We start from the raw sequence: 21,591 nt of genomic DNA, 5'->3' as shown, positions 1-21,591 counted from the left end.
TATTGCTGATTTGACATTTGCGGAGACGGTCCCAGACGATGCGCTGAATTTGGAAAGGCTGCCGTCTTCATTGTTGAATTACTGAATTGCCATCATGAAGTTGATTTTCCAGTGATTGAATTGATTTTTTCAATTTGTTAAATAGAATTTCCCAGCGGTTGCGTGTGTTTTACACGTCGGAGGTCATCAAAATATAGGGATAAAGACTATCACCCTATATGTTTAAGTTCGATTCCCGCGTTATTGTTTTGACACGCGTTATGGAATGTGACTCCAATCTGGACTCCTTCAGACGATAATAAGCACACAGTGTTGATGCTAATCGTTGTTGTATATTATAGGAAGATGCACAATCCAAATTCCGAAAACAGATAAAATTGAGACACACTTAACTCTTAACACAGTAAATCAGGAGTGAATCAAAACACATCACACTCAACGCAGTAAAACAGAAGTGAATCTAAACACATCACACCTAACGCAGTAAGACAGAAGTGAATCTAAACACATCACACCTAACGCAGTAAAACAGAAGAATGGGTCTAAACACAATAAACCGGGCAAGCCGGAACGATACGTCATCAAATTGGTCGATACGAGAGAGGCAGTACATGTAATCAGTAATCAGTGTTGCTACAATAAAATGACCTATTGTGGGAAATGGAACACACAATTAAAATGAAAGGGTTAAATACATTATAATTCATAGTTTCACAATGCACATTCGCTACACCGTGAAGATACACGCATTGCAGATGACGCTCTCAGGATTTGGCTAACATGCTTTTCTGTTTCGCATAGTTGAACAAGCTTCTGGCAATATTTAAATAAGCTCTGCCTCTGTTGATCCCTCTCTTGTTTCCTATTTTCCACAATTTTGGACGTTGGTTCGCTCTTTTGTTGGTTTTTTGGCTCTCTCTTTGTAATATCACCATGTTCTATGGATACTGACTCAGAAGTTACATATTTATCCTTTGTAAACCTTTTCCGCGTGGATTTCATCATAAATTAAATCTGTTTACACTGTTACAACTGACATCCAAAACGGCAAGCAACACTGCTGCCAGTCAGTTACCGGTACTATAAATGCCTGGAACTTGAAGGACCAGGAAAACTCTTTAGTTCTTATCAGTGCTGTCACCACTGACAGTCTACCTTTTCCGCTCACGCCTCCAAGCTGGAACTTTCAGCAAAACCCAATTACGTTTGTCAGTCTATAAGCCGGCAAACGTCTTTTCATTACTGTTGCATCTTTCTACTGAAGGCAGGCAGACTTCTTGTTTCGCTTTTCTACTGAAGGCCGACATACTTTTTGTCATCTACTGTTACGGTAGCCGAAGTCCAACCTAGTTCAATAGCCCCGCAAATAGTAAGACTGCAATGCATTTATACGCTCTCAAAACCTGTCTTGCTTTTCTATGAGACACACACAGCACAGCTCTGATATTGTTGTTTGAAATGATATTTTAATCCAAGTAAATCCAAAGCTAAACATGATTTACAGTTATTAAATGTAATACAGGGAATGGTTGCGGTAAATGACAATTGTGTCTATCCAGCCAATAGTTCTACGCTAAACCGATCAAGTAGATGAGCAAATTTACTATGTGCTCTCCTGGTTTCATGTTCTTGTCGAAGAGGCCTTGACGAGAAATACAAGTCAGTGAATCATTGCCCACTAGCGGTAATACACAAGAGCTGACTAGTGCACGAGAGTGACGACAATGCATTTTTGTATTGTCAACGAGCAACTGTAGCCACAAGTAATTCAAGGCATTTCTTTTCGGCATAAATTTCAGGGTCTAACGACGTAGTTTTCTGCTAAAATAAAACGTCACCAAATTGCTAAATGCAAGATGAAATAATGCAAAGGATAATTGCAGAATAACACGGTTTTTACGTGATAAACAAGTATGCATTTAACCGAGAGCAGTGATTTTTAACTTTTGCGGTTCTGCCAAACCCAGAACGCTATTATACAAGCTCCCATTTAACACCATCCAACGGTTGAAACTAAGAGCGCAATCAGAACTTTTTAATGGAGAAGCCAATTTTGTGCATGGTTATAAAAAAATGATTATTGTGGTGTAACCTTAGTTACCAATATGCAGCGTGGAAATAGTCATTGCAGTGTCACAATGACGCTGGCAGCAATAATCTTTTGTTGTATAAAAATTTCTCTTCGAAGATTGTGAAGATCCTACATTCAACCTGTTTGTAAAACTGAGCTACAATTTATTAGTAGATTAAGTGTGAGGTGTTGCGCACGCAATAACATAAAACAGCATAACATTGTCATAACAACCTGTCCTAAGGTATTTTGAACCTATTTTGGTTTTTACTAGGGTATTTATCAACTTATATGGCATCTCAATGCATTGCTGGTCATATGTGTATTGATAATTGCAAGTTTCTACTTACTTCAAAATTTTCTGATTATGTAGAATTTGAATGTTTAATCCCTTGATAAAGGAGGACATTTTGACCTTTTAGGCTATAGCGTCCTCGGAGGACCTAAAATTGTTAACGAAATACGAGAACAAATCCTCCAAAAGGAGCACGTACGGTCAGTGGTCATCCTACATAATGTGGAAGTTGGTGATATTGCGCCACTTGGGGACAATACTATACCCAGAGGGAAGTGGCAGACTGGACGTGTCATGAAAACTACACCTGATAAACTTGCAGCTGTTCGCCAAGTTACTTTGAAGACGTCCAAATGCTAAAAGGGCAAATTGAGTGAAATGTTTTCAAGTGTGTGATATTCTCGATGTAAGAAATTTGGGATAAGATGTTTCCACTGGGTTCTAGCATCTGGCTAAGGAAATGCTACATTGAGAATCGGATTCACTTGATTTCTTATTGTGACGTAAGCATCAGTTTGACCTGTGGAGTAATTACTTATCCATTTAAGATCGGTAAGTATGTTGATAGGTATTTGTCTGTCCGTTTGTCTGTTTGTTTGTCTGTTAGATGAACGCGATATCTCACGAAGGCGGTTGAATCTGCTCCAAATTCTGCATGTGCATTCATCATATCTCGGACCAGAAGCCTATTGATTTTGAATGAATGATGATTCATCTCGTATGATTAGCAAGTTATTAATTAATTAGTGATGAGACACGCGGTGTCACTATAGAGTCATGAATCGAAACCGCAGTTTCGATCGATAAGTCTTCGGTCTCCGACCGATATTCTCGTTTATTTGTTATTGGAGACGTCGTCATTTTCCATGATTGACAGTTTGGCTGTACGTTATATCGAAATAATAACTAGAGTCCTGCCCAGACATGCTTGCTCAGTCGGAATATTTACTGTGTTTTGGTTTTGAATAGCCCTTTACTTTTTGTAGAGAGCGGCGCTCGTTTCTTTGTAAATAAGTTGGAAATGGTTTAGCGCTCTTGACTTACTGTTTTTAACATAAGATTAGTTGCACGCTATCCACGATTGAATAATGTAACGGTAACTCCATATAGGCTTAGTTTCAGGATATCATGTTCTTAAAGTTACAGTTTACTTTTTTGATTTCAGTTTATTGACGAATGGTTTCGTGTTTAACTTGTGATAATTTAAGCCTGGAATAGCAGACAAATTCGGTATGTTATGTTTGTAAATCTTTCTGGTTCGAAGGCCGCAAGTTATTGAATGATGAATTAGTGCGATATTTTAATTTATACATTTGATAATTGTGTTAATTGCATAAATTAATTACGAAAGTATATATTCATGTGGTGTACAGTATTATGTGAAATGTTCTGTCAGGTTGTTCGATGTTCTGGATTTTGAGGATACAAACTTGGAGTTTGAATAACCGCGTCATTGAACTGGTAATAAATTCTAGTGTGCAGTCGGTGTCGTCCAGGTCACAAAGAACGGATGTTACAGAATTTGCTGAATCCTGGGAAGCGGACTTGCCCGATGGTATTTGTCCCCTGACTACATGGTATACATCGTTTATACAAACCACTAATACCGCTACGCATTGAGTATTGCTGTCACAATTGGGCTGGTGCTCTTGTGACTGTACCAAGCTTGGCCTCAGAATTGCAAACTCTCTCCCATTGATAAAATGTTGCGCCGTTGTGTTCATTTTAGAGATACTTTCATGGTCTGCGTTTTTCGGAACTTGTCCCTCTAAAATAGTTTTTAAACGTCAAACACGGTTTGCTGTGAACTCACTCTTGTGTACTGTCGGTCTACCCTCCAGAGAAAATATTTCTATGTCCAAAGATTTTTCTAGGAACATAATTTATATGAAATGAATTGATAATCATTCAAACGAGAATATCGGTCAGAGACCGAAGACTTATCGACCGAAAGTTAGGGGATCCCCAAAACAGCGCTCTTACTGCATAGTGACACCTTGTGTCCCATTGCTAATTAATTAATAACTCGCTAATTGTACGACATAATTCATCCAAAATCAATAGGCTCCTGGTACGACATATGATGAATGCACATGCAAAATCTGGAGCAGATTAAATCTCGCTTTCATGAGATATCGCGTGTATCTAATAGACGGACAAATACCCTATAATACAAATATCAACATACTTACCGATTAAAATCGATAAATAATAATAGTTATGTCTCAGAATTACATATTGTATTTGTGGTGAAAATTATTTTTACAAAAATATGATAAACGTCCTACGTTCTGCAATATTCGTAGTATTGACGACGTTGATGGAAGAGTTCTGAAGTACAAAATGGCTTTTATTGTCATATTCATCAATAATAGCAATGCAATAAACTGATTTACCACCGGTTATCTGCATGTCATTATTTTTTTTTTTTTAATTTGATAAATACAGGCTGTCTCAAAAGTAAATATACACTTTTGATTTTCTTTCCGAGTACTTATCATAAAGCGTTAATTTCTTCAGGAAACATAGTATGGATGAGTAGTAAAATTTAGGTATTGTTTGCATTATTCAACAACCCACAGAACGACAATGAGATTACCCCGAGAAATGAGGTGAAAATTGCTGTTTGGCAAGAAGCCTATAAAACATTACGGCATTTGACACTTTTACGACGAAGAATTACGAAATTCTTCAAAATTTCATGGAAACTGGATGTGTCGTTGATGCACAAAGATCAGGAAGACCATCGGAGCTTGAATAATTTCAAATTTTCTGTTAACGAAGCGCTGGGTTTGCCTTACTGATTTAAATGCTTCTTGCCAAACAGCACTTTTGCACCTCATTTATTGGGTTAATCTCCTTGTCATTCTGTGGGTTGTTGCGGAATGCAAACAATACCTAAATTTTACTACTCATCCATACTGTGTTTCCTGAGGAAATGAGCGCTATATGATGAGTACCCGGAAAGCAAATCAAAATTAGAAGTGTATACCTACTTTTGAGACACCCTGTATATGATATTTCGAAAGGAACAATTATTTTCATTTTTAAGGTTCTGAATATCTGATTCCAAACCGTTTACGAGAACATTTTTGCCGACCAGGTTAAAAATACCATAGCTTTAGTTGTTTGTCCCAATTTTACGTTTAATCAATGATATGAATGGAATATATTGAAATAACATTTTTGTAGAAATGCTTAAAATACGTGATAAAGAGTATTCTTTTAGTTTGGTTTGGACCATATCCTTTTGCATTGTTCGAGTCGATTTTCTCACGGTCACACAAAAATTAGTTAATGTCAGATTAACAAAACCAAAATGCATGTTGCCGACAGTAATAAATCCGATGTAAATGATCTGGCGAAGCCAGTGCGTTGTAAGTTGGTTTACGTCATGCGGCGTTTAGTTGTATCAATTAACGTCACATTGCTGATTAATCGTCATTCGGCACCGCATTGTTTTGCTTGATCTGTCTTTTACTTTCCATCAAATGAGAACGTCAGAACTATATTTTTAACTTATTTCAATTTTGCAAGAAATATGTAGATTATATACAAAGCGAAGAAACTGAAATAAAAGCCTTGGGACGTGGGAGCCTATTTTCCGGTCTTCAATAATATTGTCAAAATTTGGGTATCAGTTTTTTATCCACTCAAACACGTTCGATGCTCATAAGATATCGATCTGTGTGAATCATGATATAGTCGACTAATTCTTACGAAATTGGAATACTTATTAATTCAAAGTCCTGGAACGACATTGATTGAACTTCGATTGATAACAATTTGCTAGAAATATTACGTCTTGAAATTATAGTTTTATTAATATCCAACAAATCACCTAACCGATGTTCACGATGAATCGAAATTTGAATTTAGATCAGTGCATGACTCACGCTGAAGACGAATAATTAAATTTTTGGAAATGAAAATGTATATTGTGTGAGATGAATCACTCCTATATCCAATTAGTTTTCTTTTGAATCGTACCGCTTCGTATGTGATCGCCTATTGTGATACTCGAGGCTGACATTTACAAATCACGTTTGTGCGTAGAATGTGATGTCATACATTTGGGCATATGCAGGTTTTGTATCAGTAAGCCTATTACCTTAAGAGTTTTGATTCGAATATATGAATATTAATGCAGTGAGAAGAACAGTTTTATTGATGCGTACCACCATTCAGAAAAAATTTGCTTGATCAGTTTGGTGCCAAATTTAAAAATATTATGTTTGTATTCGCCCGCATCGGACATATCTCTACGAGTCTTGTAACCTCGACAAGAAATGGAGTAAAATATTCAAAATAAATCAGCGTTTTACTGGGAAATTTTAAACAGGGAACCCTCGAGATTTCCCAGAAAGCTAAGATGAATATTAAAGAAAGATCATGTCGGCACACATCTAGTGTCATTTGCAGATCCCCAAAATCTTTCACGTTTATTACTGTTTATTGGCGTAGTTCGTTTAGAATAATCGGTTAATAGATAAATCAATTATAGTTTTTAGACGAGATTTCTATCAATTCTTGAATTTCACGTTATACAACATGACATTCTATAACGGGACTACTTAACGCAAACGAGTTTGTTTTTATTACAAGTCAATCCACATATTCCATTAGGTTAAGTGATGTGAGATAATTATAGCTTACTCCTAATTTAAATTGATGTGCCACGAATAATACTTATCCTAGACAACAAATGAAATGACTAATTGACATCTAATGTTGTTGGCTTATGCACTTCTTTGGCAGAAGAGATCAATAACATAAATCCTAGGGTGTAAACTACATTTAAATATGTACAGTACATGACTGGCATCGTAAAAATGAACCTTGTTTTTAAAACGTAACTTACAAAAAAATCAGACATACCTAGTGCGCATCGCGACAATGAACCAAGATAAATAGAATTTTAAGACGAACAAACGGTGTGGGTATTCTTATCCAAGTTGCCGATCTATTTATCGGGGTGGTCCAAGGTTGCGAGTATAAAGGACCGCAAAAAAATTTGTGGAGGTCTTGCGCGCCGCAGTCGGGAAAACCCAAAAGTGATCAAAGTACTGCGATTGCGATAAAAAGCGAAGTTGAAATGAAAAGCGAGACTCATCGCATCGGCCAGGCCCTGTCTACACACGACAATTTATTCTCCTTGACCCCCCATTTCCTTTCTCCGCGCAATCCTGTCACTTATCGTCGTTTGATTCTGTTCTGAAAACAATGCGCTCGTACGACCGCCTTGACAAGTATCGGTATCGGCCTTTCGATACGTGATCGTACCGATCACTGGACGGCATTCCCGGCACCGCCTTGATGTTATATTCCACGATTTTTAGAAATATCATTCCCGACATCGGGATTAGAAAAGGGTTTAAATCTAGGTATCCCAATCCCAGTTGGATTAGCTTAAAAAACTCAAAAATGTTCTGCCAATAAATACTCATACAAAATTGTTCTGCGGGCGCTAGACCCACGTACCATGGTTTTGACCACCCTGATCTATAACAAGCCTTAGCACTGGCGTCTTATGCGTGCAGAGGTGTTTTGTTACTTGACACGGAACCATTTATTTTATGTTACAAGGTCAACCACTAGTGACTAGAATGACCAGGTTTTGAAACCTAGAATTTTTATTTGAGATGCCAGCATAAATATACCAGCAGACTCGATGTCCTTGAACAACGCAAGGTTCTGCATTGTCATTTCCTTTCTACACGGCGTTTGTCACGTTTGATTTTTCACGATGTTTTAATTTTAACTATATACGTACTTGAATATATCCGCTTATAAGAAATTGGCTAGGATTACGACTACATAATATTATGCATAATATGATTGATGATTTATTGATTGATGCAATTTTACACTAAATTAAATGTGTTATTTTACCAATAAATTCTTTGCTATGTAGGTCAAATGTTATTGTCACGTATTTAACACATTGATCCAAGGACGGGGTAACGGATCTATACAGGTATACTTATGATATAACAGAAATAGGAAGTATAATAAGAACTATTTTTTAATAAAATGATAAAAGGTATAAGAAAACACTTCTCGTTTTTCTATACGTATATAGAGGGTTCGAATTTACGAACACAGGCAAAACAAGAATAAAACAAATGTAAGGACTAAAAATTGGACAATCGTTATTTTGTAGTTTTCTGCAGCACATATCGTCATAAAATATTTTTATTAATTGAACCCTGTAGTTCGTGATGCATTTCAATCAATCGTTAAAAACAGTGCTATTATGACATTGATAAATAATTGTGAATGAAGATCTTGTGTCATTCAGCAAAATACAATTTCATCCTTATCCTTATCGAAGTGCAGGCCGAGGACACAATAAACAAGTTTAATAGGTTGTAGTGTTCATTAGCATTCAGCTGAAAAGTTCATTTTACCCATTCAAACTGAAAAGAGAAGCGTATTTTAATTTTGCATGTGGGTGCTAAGTGAAATTCTATTTCATGTTCCATGCTGAATGAAGTGTCCAAACGTCATTTGAAATGTTACAATTCACATTAAAAGTGCATTTACGTATTTAGTGTAAGCCCATTTTGGGATACAATAGAAATAAAATTTAAGACATACATTTACAAAACATTTGTATGGCAGTATACAAATACAAATTTATCCAGCTTTGTGTTCAAACTGGGTTCGGCGAAGTTAATGATCTTCAAGTCGCTCTTAAAAAGAAAAAGATATCGGGTCGAATTGAGTCAATTTCAGTTTTTGTTAAATAGGACTTTTTTTGTGTTTAGTTTAGGTAATTTGAGGTTTTCAAATAAGAGTGAAGGCAAGGAAACACTGCAAACAGTGATAGCGTTAAATCGTTAAAAACAGTGCTATTTGGAGCTTGATAAATAATTGTGAATTAAGATTTTGTGTCATTCAACAAAATACAAGTGCTTGAATAATTGATAAGAATCATCTTTATCGAAGTGCAACTCGAAGACACAATAAACAAGTTTATAGGTTGTAGTGTTCGTTAGTATATTAGCATTCAACTGGAAAGTTCATTTTACTTATTCAAACTGAAAAGAGGAGCGTATTTTAATTTTGCATGTGGGTGCTAAGTGGACTTTTATTTTATGTTCCATGCTGAATGAAGTATTATATTTAATGTTTAAACGTCATTTGGAATTTTATAATTCACATTAAAAGTGCATTTACGAATTTAGTGCAAGTCTATTATGGGATATAATAGAAATAAAATTCAAGACAAACATTTCCAAACATTTTATTGAATGAGTAATTTTGATGGATGCAATCACGCATAATTTCCAATTTTAATTTCCGATATAGTTTGGATTCTTTAAAATAATTCTCTTTTTCACGCCTGTGTTCTGTTAGGTTATATAGCGATAAGTCAGAAGATTTTAAAAATAGAGAATTTTCTGATGCTTGAATACAGCCTATAAATAATAGGGCACTTAAAACAAGACTCTCGTTTTTATTTTCTACAGTCTTGATCCATTAGGGAAGAACAATTTTTGAGGGAAAGTTGAAAGAAACTTTTATTTAATAATTATTTGATTTGTGAAAAAAAATTAGGTAGCTATACCGAACAAGTAAGTAGTCGTGCTTTTTAAGAAGATTCCGTAATTTTACAAGTGACTAATGGAAGCTTTACTCATCACAAACTACAAGGACTTGAAGAGTCGAGTCAATATAAAGTATGTCACGTGACGTCAATAGCTAAGTAAATCGAATCACAATACCTTCTATCGAGAAGTAGTTTATTTTGGAGGTACCAAATGGAGTATGGAAGAGTGTACTTTTGAGAATATCTGTAAACTTTCATGTACTTTCGTGTTCTGCCGTTATGTAGATAGGTTTTGGGATATTTGAAAGATCAACAACGCCGATATCGTAGATTTAACATTAGAATATGGGTTGTTCTAGACTTTCAGTGGTTTCAATGATGCTATCATTTTGACATGTATTTTATACATCCGCACAAAAGAAAATAATTTATACGTTGCTACGAAGAGGAAGGGTAAAAATCTCCTCAAAACTGATACATATATTTTGAATACAGCACATTTTTCAAAGACTTTTGAATATAAACAAAAGAAATACCGCTTTAAAATCTTTTCCACCGTTCAAACAAATCGCTGCCTAAGAGATGTTGTTATGTTAAAAATACGCACCATTCTTGTTAACGAATGTAATATAGAATTCCTTTGGGCACGTTGTTTATACTAACTAATGTCTATAATTACTCATAGAGTTTCTTTTGGTAGTTTGGATATATGTGGATACTGTATTTAACTTATTTGCTTTTAAATTAATAAAATATGTGACGGTGCATGGCAATATTTTTTGTAACAGCTCTGAGAAAACACGTTGAATATTACTGGATAAAAGTCTAAAAACATCATTGCCGAAAAGTGCTCCTGCTGCAATCTTCACAAATAGAGCTTTTTACATTAATGTTCGTGTTTAACTTTATAAATACTTAATGATTCAAAACATATGGGGTTATATTTGAGTTTAAACGAAAACATCATAATCTAATCGCCGAAAAGTGCTCTTGTTGCAATCTTAATATATAGAGCTTTTCACAATAATCACTTTTAAAATACTTAATTTATCAAAACATATGGGGTTATATTTGAGTTAAAACGAAAACTTCATTATCTAATGAAAATTGGCTACACCCGTAGTGTGTGTACCAGGTTAGGGTTAGGCCATAATTTTATTCCAATTTTCCTTATTTTAGTTCTATTACGAGTTCAAGGACTGTTTGTGTTAGCCAAGTGAATATACCCCCTGATCATAGGCTTCCGTCCCTTTACACAACTTGATATAAAGTAGGCGAACAAATTTAGTTACCTCCATATTGGTACACACACTTATGGAACGCCAAAAATTGTACAAACAGTTATACAAATTATATTATACGAATTATAATTGGGAAAATCACAATTAAGCTTATCAAATAGGGATTCATGTTATTCATGTTTTAATCGCAAATTGCTATTTTATTGAATGTGCTGCCAACTCAATTACATAGTAATTTTTTTTACTACAATATAGTCCATATTTGCTATTGTGGCATGATATATTTTAAAACTTATCGGTTTTTTATTTTAACCTTCTGGTGGTGATTCATATGGATAAAAGAACAATATCGATCAAAAATCACCGGTTCGTGTTTGATTATAGAGAAATGAAGTCAATATATTCTATATTTGCCGACTTTTGTGGGGACTGGAATTCGAATTTTCGCCACGCTTGTAAAATTAAACTCGACTCATGAGTTTATATTAACCACAAGATGTCGAAAATACCATAATCTACTTGATTCAGACGTCGATTAAAATGGTTAATAGACTTGTTAGGACTCTGAATATATGAATGCTTACATTTAAGTTACAAAAATACCCACGTTTTGTTAGTAATATGATATATATATAAATATCAAGATATAGTCATGTCACGAGTTAACAATGCGTTGGTGTGTTAACGTTACGTTCTGCGCACACGTAAAATATATCTCATTTAAAATACACGATCGAAGAAGTTTTTGTCTTTCTATTCAACACGTAAGTAGAAATAATCTCAGGGTTTCAAAGGTCAATCAACGACTATCAACTTGTTTCGGTAATTTGCCTAAGATTGTCCTAAGATACCTAAGATTGAGTTAGTAAATCGCGTCGATTTTATGTGACTGTCGTTCGAATGAGATTGTGAAAAAATCTGTTGCTTCAATGAATAACCAATCTGCAAGATATAACTGAACAATATTCCATTGGCCACACTAATCAGAGCGCTATGTTTAGGTACCTGTTGCTATACGGAATAAGATTTGAGCCAAACAATCGTGCCTGTCGTCGGATAAAAGGTTGACACAAAGAAACACGATACAATTATTTAAGTTTTGCAAATGTTGACCCGTAATTTTGGCACGGCCTTTGGCCTTTGTCATGGCTTCTATCCGGGTGTCGTTTGAAAAGGAACATCCGACTTCTTTCACTCTCGACCCAATGACTGTGCAAGTTAGCCTTTTTCATCCATTTTGAGTGTTTACCACTTTCTTCATAAGCAGTATATATGCGAAACATGGCCCAGAACACGTTATCCATTGTGTGGCTTACATCGGCAAATATGCAATCAATAGTATAGGTTGGGAAGCTGAAACTATCTTGATTCTTTAATTTGTCGTTGCTAAGAAATGAACACTTTGAATATCAAACTTTTCTAAAATAAAATTAACTGAAGGAGGATCACTTGCATCATTTGTTCATAAAATTAATGAATATGACGGAGGGAAATATCCGATATAGAATCGACCGATTAGCCCAAACGGAAAATGACCTTCAAAAGAGCATAGGAGTGGAGAATAAAGAAACCAACTCTGTTTTGACCAAAATCAAACGTTCAGCGCAGAAAAGTTGCTCTTGCTCCAAAGGATGTGTACTTGGATTCTTCAAAGGCCTTTTTCCTATCTTCACATGGCTACTCCACTACCAGAAAAAATGGTTACCGGGAGATTTGGTATCAGGATTGACAGTCGGAGTGGTCCACATACCACAAAGTAAATATAAAAATCATTTTATGATTGTTTTTTAAAATTTCGCCGCTTTGAAGTGCCACCAAATTCACTTCTTTTCTGTCTTCGGTCATTGTAAACAAAATTGCTAGTTCAGTATATCAAAACAACGATAACTTTGTTCGCGCAGCTTTCTACACGCAAAGTGTGCAACGAAGATGCCCACCCTATTAATGACTGTGAATAGATTAACGCCTTTTGTACGTCTGCTATAAGGCACAAGTGCAGCAACATTTCCTTCACGCTAGAATTTATTGCGAACGCCTCTGGCAGACTTCAATGATCTTATCTCATAACAGTGAAAATCAATTGACACTACTTGTTGTGGGAAAATTGATCTCCGGAAATGAATGGACAGTTTCAAATTATTTAATGTATCTCATATTCATGTTTGAGCAAAATTTTGAATTCGATTGTGACTTAAATATTTTTACATCTTCGAAGAAGGTTTTGCGGACCTTGATGGCATACTACTTCATAAGCGTAACACATTGTGTTATTATTACAATTATACTATTGAATTCCAGTATAGTTTGTATATAGTTGATAGCTTTATTAAAATTTGGTGTCATTCATGTTTTCTATTCAATCAGTCTCGTTCCTCCTTTTATCTCTCCGTATATATATATAATCGATGGGTTACTGGTAACTAGGTCGATGCATTACTATGCGCATGACAACGTGGTTTTAGTCAGAAACAAAAATGACGGTTCGACTTATATTAGCAAAAACTAAGCTCACCTTAACACAAGAGTACAAAGAAATCGGTTTCTTTCCCCATTTTTTAACTTTTTTCTAATATCTCAATATTAATTTCAGGTCTTGCATTCGCTATATTGGCTGGGCTCGCACCGGTGTTCGGTCTGTACACTTCTTTCTACCCTTTGGTTATTTATACACTTATGGGAACTTCTCGTCACATTTCGGTGGGAACATTTGCTGTCACAAGCTTGCTAACTCGATCTGTTGTTTTCCGTTATTTTCCACCAGAAATTGTTTCTCAATCAAATGGAACATCGCTCGAAATGGTGAGGTTATCGAGAATACTTCAATAAATTAACTAACATAAATAGCATGTATATTTTAAAACAGTTGTCGAATGAATATATATATTTTTTAAATATTTGTTTTATTCAGAATTCGACAATGGTCCCTGATTTTGACAATACAAATGCTGAAAGGTTTAGCGAACTTGATTTACAACGTGCAGGTGTTGCGGCTTCTGTAACTTTAGTGATGGGCGTTTTTCAGGTAGGCTTTGTATTTGATAATTGTATGAAATTTTGGTATGAAGACTTCTGCTGAAAGATTGATCACGTATGACGTTCGAAATTCAGTTATTCCATCATAGTTTCTAAGTTTACATTCCGCGATTTCCATGAGTATATGGAATCGAAAGATTGTGACAAAATGTTTAAAATTAATATTTAAATGAGCAAATCGGATTGAGACGCTTGACAAGTAAATTAAACATACAGGCTGATAAAATAATATGAAACATCTTTGTTTATGCGAATATCAGTCTATGTCGAACATATCTATATATAACTGCATTCTGGGATTTCTATGAACATATAGAACAAATTGCCAAACACATCATGAAGTAAATGACATCGATCATGTTGAGTTATTGTTACATGAACTTTTCAGATTTGTGGTACTCGATTTTATGAAGTTGTGAAAGCAATTTTCTCAAGAATCAAAAAACGTTAAAAAGCTAAATAAAGATAAACGCCGTAACAGAGTTGTTGACAATAGTTGAATACCAATAATATAACCGTTTATCTTGTTTTATAACTGAATTTATCACTAATTTTTTTCTGAAAAATTTGTAAAATAATGAGTCACTTTGTAGTCGCGAGTCAGGAGTTCGCCATCCCCGGTATATGTCATTGATAGAAATCTAGGATTCCTACAAGAAACAAAGATGTTATTTCGATTTTAATGTCATGACTATCTAGAATTCGACTGACTTAGAGGTTTTTTTTTTGATCTCATATTTCAGCTTTGATGTCACATTTGGTATATAATCATTTATAAAAATATTTTTAGATTATTTTTGGAATATTCCGTCTGGGATTCATAACATCGTACTTGTCTGAACCTCTAATTCAAGGATTTACGACCGGTGCCGCATGTCAAGTTGTAACGTCACAAACACCTACCATTTTGGGGATACAAATAGGACGTTTCAACGGACCATTTTCGCTTATTCAGGTATGCAGACAAACAAAATTGGGATACATTTAGTTACAAGGCTTTAGACTGTTTAGAGTATATACAGTATTGTGGCTTTTTTATCTACTTCTAAAATAACTTTCAGCTTGAGTAACACCCTATAATAGTATATATTAAATATTGCAGAATTCCGATATACTTTCATGAGGTATAAAAAGTGAGGTCACGGATTAGCGGATTTTAGACATCAATTAATATTATTTTACCGCTTCTAGGCATGCATACGGTTTTCTTTATATTAGGCAACCATACGTAGATACACGCGATTGGCTCAGAATTTGAGGTATGTAAACGGTGGTGATAGAAATGAAACCACCTGCCTATACTTTGTGGAATAATTATGTATAACATTCTTTTTTTTCAACAGTCTTGGGTGGAAATTTTCAAATCACTTCCCAGAGTTCACGTCCCAACATTGATAATTACAATTTTGTGCTTCATTTTCTTGATAATCGGAAGAGAAATAAATTTAAGATTCAGGTGAATATTTTATATGCGATATATAGCCTACAAATACCTAACTATTTCGTGAATTTCCATCCGAGTGGATTTTATACTCACAGTATCCTTGGTAGCATATTTGTAAATTATTAATATCATATCTGATTCCTTATTGTAATTTATGCAACCAACGATTATGATAACGGCTCTTATCTATAGGACATTTGCAAAACGTACCTTACAAAACGTAATAACAGGCATTTGTTTTCTTGCATACAACGCCTTGTAGCGAACCGGCTGTTTAGATTTTAATATTATTGGGAAGTAACTTACAACTCAATTCTTGCGTTTTTCAACATTGTTGAGAAACTTTCCAAATATTCATATTAATCTTTTTCTTTTTTTTATTCCCGTGTGGAAAATAAAAATGTCATCTTCGTGATATATTCTGTTTAGAGAAAGAATGAAAGTTCCATTACCCACTGAAGTACTACTCGTAATCATTACTATACTTGCATCTCACTTTGGACAATTTCGGGAGAATTTCGATGTGGTTATTGTTGATAACATTCCGACCGGGTAGACTGATTTATATTTGCGCCATATGCTTACACAATTGCTGAAACGATGATACACGATAATCTAAATTTAGATTTGTATACTAAAGAACTATATTTCAAAACAATAGATGTCGGCAATTTGATAGAAAAAATTTTGTTGTATAACATTTTTTTTATAATACTATGTCCAGTAATCATATTTGCGATCAGCAGTAGTCCGTTTGCATAAGTTAACAACTCATTTTGTTATGGCCTTTGATGACTTGGCAAGATACGTAGATAACAACATAATTTCAATTAAATTTTTTTTCTCTAAATTCTGTGTGAAATTATTAAAAAAATCCTATTTCTAGTCTACCAGCTCCGGTTTTACCGAACATGAGTATTTTGGGCGACATTATTGCCGATGGGTTTGCACTATCCATTGTTGGGTTTGCAATAAGCGTTTCTCTTGCAAAAATGTATGGAAATAAACATGGTTATTCCGTCGATCCTAACCAGGTATATACATAATTTTTATTTTCTCTTTAATTTTCAAAACAGTTTATTCATTTGCATGATCTTTGGTACTCCTGAAGTATGCGAACCAAGATGGCGGACAACGGAACGTAGTATGTATACAAGGTTAGGATATGCCATAATTGTATTCCAATTTTCTTTATTTTTTTTTAGTTCTAATACGAGTTCGGGGACTAGCCAAGTGACTCTTGTAGTATATGTACCTTAAATTATGGCCCAACCCTAACCTGGTACTTAGTGGTACACATACTACGTTCCGATGTCCGCCATCTTGGTTCACATACTTCGGGAGTATCAGATCTCTTATACTTTATAGGAGCTGGTCGCGTACGGAGTATCAAATATCATTCCATCATTCTTTCTATGTTTTCCTAACGCTGCTGCCTTGGCTCGATGCGAAATTCAAGATAACACGGGAGGAAAAACTCAAGTAAGTATGCATGGGTCGATGCCGATTGAAATACTCATCAGTGTGCTGCATCATCTGCCTAATGATCACATCTATTGTTTGAAACAGTTTATTGTCGACGGACTAGCAATATTAAAACTGATTTTTATTTCAGGTTGTTGGGATAATATCTGTTATAATTGTATTAATTTCTATTCTGGTACTCGGACCCGTGTTCGAACCTCTTCCAAGGGCGGTACTTGGATCAATTATAATTGTTGGTTTGTTTGGAATATTGTTGCAGTTCAGAAACCTGAAACACCTATATAAAACGTCAAAAGTTGATTTTGTAAGTGGATTTGTTTAAAAAAAATAGATATAACGGTAGAAGCATCATAACAACAAACATACTTTATCAAATAATTTCGCCATTTTTAAAATATGAAGATGGAATTGAACAAAAGACAACCGCATTAGTTAAGAGGTCTGTGTCATCATTAGATTATTCTTAGAAGCCCTATTGTAGTAATAGGTCTTTTTGTAAACATAAGTATTTTATTAGTCCCTTTTATGTGAAACTACAAATCTTTATTATTAGCCACGTTGACTCAACCCGTTCAAAGTCTAGAGCAGAAGTTCTCAACCAGGACTGACTTACCAAGAGGATCACAGATCAGTTAGGGGGGACCACAATGATAAAAAAAAACTGGCGCAAAACTGATTTTACTTTTACAAGTAAACTCCCAGTTTGTTGAGCATTAATTATTTGACCGTAATGGTATTTGAATCCCAACAATCGAAATAACACTATAATACCGATGGAATAATAAACGGGACGCCATGACTGCTAAAAGTCGCCTCCGGAGGAGGGCCACAGTTCAAGAAAGGTTGGGAACAACTGGTCTAGAGCTAATGGATATTTTGTAGCACGTCTTGCTAACTACTACTTTTTGTTTAAGTCAGGTTTAGATAATAATTTTTTTGCATCTTTCGTGTATATACTTCGACTATGGCTCCGACAATTCTTCTCATCTGTTGGCCCTCCTCTTGTTACTATTAGTAACATAAGTCAAAAGTTTTTTTCATCTCGTCTACTTTTTTATTTTATAATTCGATACAATTCCTGAAATGTTCTTTTGCATTTTTTCAAGAGTGTTTGGTTAGTCACGTGGCTTGCAGTTGTTCTTCTTGGAGTTGATGTTGGGCTCTTGTTTGGCGTTGTTTTTGCTATCATGACTGTTATAGTTCGAACTCAGATACCTCGGTTTGAAATACTTATCAACGTACCAGGCACTGATATTTATAGAGCCGAAAAAACAATTCAGCAGGTAAGCATGATGAAAATGACAAAATGTAATAGATTTTAACTGTTATTGAGTATTGAGGAGTATATCATCATTGTTAATAATATTTGTTTTCAGCGGAATAATAACGAAGGAATTTTGGTTGTAAAACTTTATTCATCACTATACTATGCTAATAAAGATATGTTCAGAAGTAAATTGATTGAAGCATTAGGATTTGATCCAGGTATGATTTTATTTTAAATTCGCCACATTTTTAGAATTGCTAGTTTTATTACATTCCTACAGGCCATATAAAATATACTTTTTTGATGAAACAATCCACTTTTAAAAAGCCTTGGGTGTTATAAGGCAAACCTAGAATAGATAATATAAAAGCCAGAAAAATTATCAGAAGAAATTCTTATCATTGGAGATCTTTTTTTATTCAGGCGACGTTCTTTGTCAACGGAAAGAAGCAAAAGAACGAAGAAAAATAGAGCTGGCAAAATTAAACGAGAACTCGAAGGGATTTTTCGGAATTGGGTTAATTTTTTAAGACTATTTTAATTTTGACATTCAATAGTAACTATATATATATACCAAAATGTATCTATAAGTTTTTTGAATCTAATAATCAAACTTCTATTTAAAGCAATTATTCAAGATCTACTAGATTAGTAGTTTCTATCAGCCTCCGAACATGGCATATATGATTAGCTACGCGTGGCCGTGATTCGAGAAAACATTTTTAGTTTAACTAATATCCGACTATCCACTACATCTATAACTCAAATTGTAAAAGCCTGTTCACAAAATAAAATTTCAGGAAGAATAAGGACAGACGGCAAGATCAAGTAACTAGTGGAGACGCACAAGGAATACCATCCACTAGTGTTGAAATATCTGAAGTTGAAACAGAAGGTGCGTTTTAGTGAATTGATTGAAGATTCAATTTAAATGGCAAAGCCTGATAGAGGATGAATTCAAATATTGAAATAACGTTTATATATTATTTTATTGTTTATTATACATTTTCAGTTATAAGTATTCCTAAGATAAATTAAATTCTTTTCAGATGCTTGGAAATCAAATATTCATTCAGTTATTGTTGATTGTGGGTGCTTTGGATTTACCGATTTTGTTGGAGGCACACTTCTCAAGCAGGTAATATATTGCTACATATCGCACATTCAACACTTATACAATTCTTTCTGGATCAATCGTGAGCCCACTTCAAAAACCTGAAAAGTAAATAATGAATAACTATCACAATGATATATTTATATCAGTGACAAAGAAATATTTTATATAAGTTACGTCTATTTGGTAACAAAATAGAACCTATAAACGGTGTCAATATTTTGCCAAATAATAATTACTGGTTGTAAATATTAAGTAATGCTTTTCTTTTTTAGTTATGTTCCCAGTTCAACGACATTGGAATATCATTTTATTTGGCAGCATGTAGCGGTATGTTTATCAACTTTGTATCCGGCCTAGTTTATTTGTTATAGTTGCATTAACCAGCAAAATTATCTGAGGCTGATTATATCTTCGTAGCAATTATGTTCAATAAATTCTAAGATAACTGCAGAAAAGAAAAAAGTTTCAAAATGTTTTTTAGAATGTGAGTATGACTGAAATCACTATATATAGGCTACAATAAAAAAGTTGTTTATACATTCTTATTAGAGCTATTCAATTGTTTCTACATGCTCTTGTTTTCACATTATTATTTTAATTGAATAATATTTATGTTTAGTTGATATTCGTGAACAACTTCAAAGAAGTGGCTTCGTAGATGTTGCGGGAATGAATTCTGTCTTTCCTACTGTACATGATGCAGCGTTGTTTGCATTAAAAAACCAACGTTAGAGAGTTGGAAACAACATAACACACAATATGTGTATTCAATTGAGCCAACCAATGGATGGCGCAAGCCAAATGACATAAATAGCTCATAATAACGTTCGCAATTTTGCTATCAAATTTTGCTGTCTTAGTATTATGCAAATTTGTTCTAAAAGAACTCTAAGCTAATTGTACTATAAATTTAGATTGCTTCAAACATTTTTCTGCAACGTATTTATCAAAGGCAAAAATATGCTTTTACTATTAATTATTTTACTCACAAATGTAATAAAACGTATATACGAAACTGCGACTGAATCGCAAAGACGAAGTAGTTAGAGTTTTAAAATGCCGCAGCCAAAATGCAGACAAGTTGAAATGCGATAGATTATTCAAGAAAACAAAATAGGTTAAGGGTAGAACTGGGGATGTTCCCAGGGGCGTGCCAAACTTTTCTGCTGCCTGCTGAGGCGAGTTTCTGATAATGATGCCCATTATCCCCAAATTTAAAAATAACCCGTGGGTTAAACAGATTATGGATGTCGTTATACATTGAAGGTCAAGTAAGATAGAAAGGTCTGTTTCATTAAATAAATCATTAAACTAAGCAACAAACTCACATGAATAAGATCACTCAGCAAATCACTTATTTCTATGCTCAAACGCTAACTTAGCTGTCAACGACTGTCTGGGCGACAGCTATAGTCAGGAATTTCTATTCGTTAACAAACGCTAATTTGACATCGAAAACCTCAAATATGTTTTTATCTGTTTAACTTTTGAGTAAGATCGTTCGCAACTAGCAATTGTGTAGCCAATTGTGAGTAATAGATATGCAGTGCAAAAAGTAGAAAATCTGTTTCTACTTCGATAAAGCGACGTAACATTAGACGTTTTGGCATCCGCACAGATAGATTTTTAGGCGTGGTTGAAAACATTACCTCGTTTTTGCATGTTATTTGTTAGTATTGATTATGTTTCGGAAATTTCAGTGCGAATAAAATAACTCAATCATTATTCTGTCTTGTATAATTTGCAGTAATCAAAAATTAGTCCAGAAGAAAGTGTGATAGACTAGGCTAAACTTTTTTATCGGTGAAATATTTTGAATCAAAATGATTGTTTGAGACATATTAACCAGTTTAAGGCGCCAGCTCGCGAAACCACTCTAATGAGCACCAAAAGTATTGATAGCAATTGTAAAATATAGTAGGAATTGTTCTGGGGTCAACGGTCCGGGAAACATCCATTGTTGACTCATCATCACCACAGCAGTCAATCACACAAGACTACACACAAAATGTCAGCTTTTAATTAAATAAAAACACATCAAGAAAAACTGTTTATTAACGCAAACTATACAGTCTACACTACA

General features: G+C 34.5%; 1 protein-coding gene across 1 annotated transcript; it reads left to right on the top strand.

Moving 5' to 3' along the window:
* The first annotated feature begins 12,448 nt into the window (after nucleotides 1-12,448).
* Nucleotides 12,449-21,233, top strand: LOC120330141 (prestin-like). The gene is made up of 16 exons (XM_039396992.2): nucleotides 12,449-12,918; nucleotides 13,753-13,961; nucleotides 14,071-14,184; nucleotides 14,986-15,150; nucleotides 15,539-15,651; nucleotides 16,069-16,191; nucleotides 16,526-16,673; nucleotides 17,008-17,121; nucleotides 17,255-17,428; nucleotides 18,231-18,407; nucleotides 18,501-18,609; nucleotides 18,815-18,908; nucleotides 19,192-19,286; nucleotides 19,441-19,529; nucleotides 19,781-19,835; nucleotides 20,128-21,233. Exons 1-16 carry the CDS (start codon nucleotides 12,636-12,638, stop codon nucleotides 20,238-20,240), a joined length of 2,175 nt encoding a protein of 724 aa, XP_039252926.2. The 5' UTR covers nucleotides 12,449-12,635; the 3' UTR covers nucleotides 20,241-21,233.
* Nucleotides 21,234-21,591: the final 358 nt, after the last annotated feature.

This window comes from Styela clava, chromosome 11 (genome assembly GCF_964204865.1).
Source record: "Styela clava chromosome 11, kaStyClav1.hap1.2, whole genome shotgun sequence".
Lineage (NCBI taxonomy): Eukaryota > Metazoa > Chordata > Ascidiacea > Stolidobranchia > Styelidae > Styela > Styela clava.
The sequence above is the reverse complement of the archived record's forward strand: the minus strand, read 5'-3'. Positions and strand labels throughout refer to the sequence as shown.

Bases quoted from the DNA above. Each gene is read 5' to 3' on its own strand.
- LOC120330141 (XM_039396992.2), top strand. From the start codon at position 12,636: ATGAATATGACGGAGGGAAATATCCGATATAGAATCGACCGATTAGCC. The intron at 14,185-14,985 runs GTAGGCTTTGTA...AAATATTTTTAG, and splicing joins TAGTGATGGGCGTTTTTCAG to ATTATTTTTGGAATATTCCG. The intron at 16,192-16,525 runs GTAGACTGATTT...TCCTATTTCTAG, and splicing joins GTTGATAACATTCCGACCGG to TCTACCAGCTCCGGTTTTAC.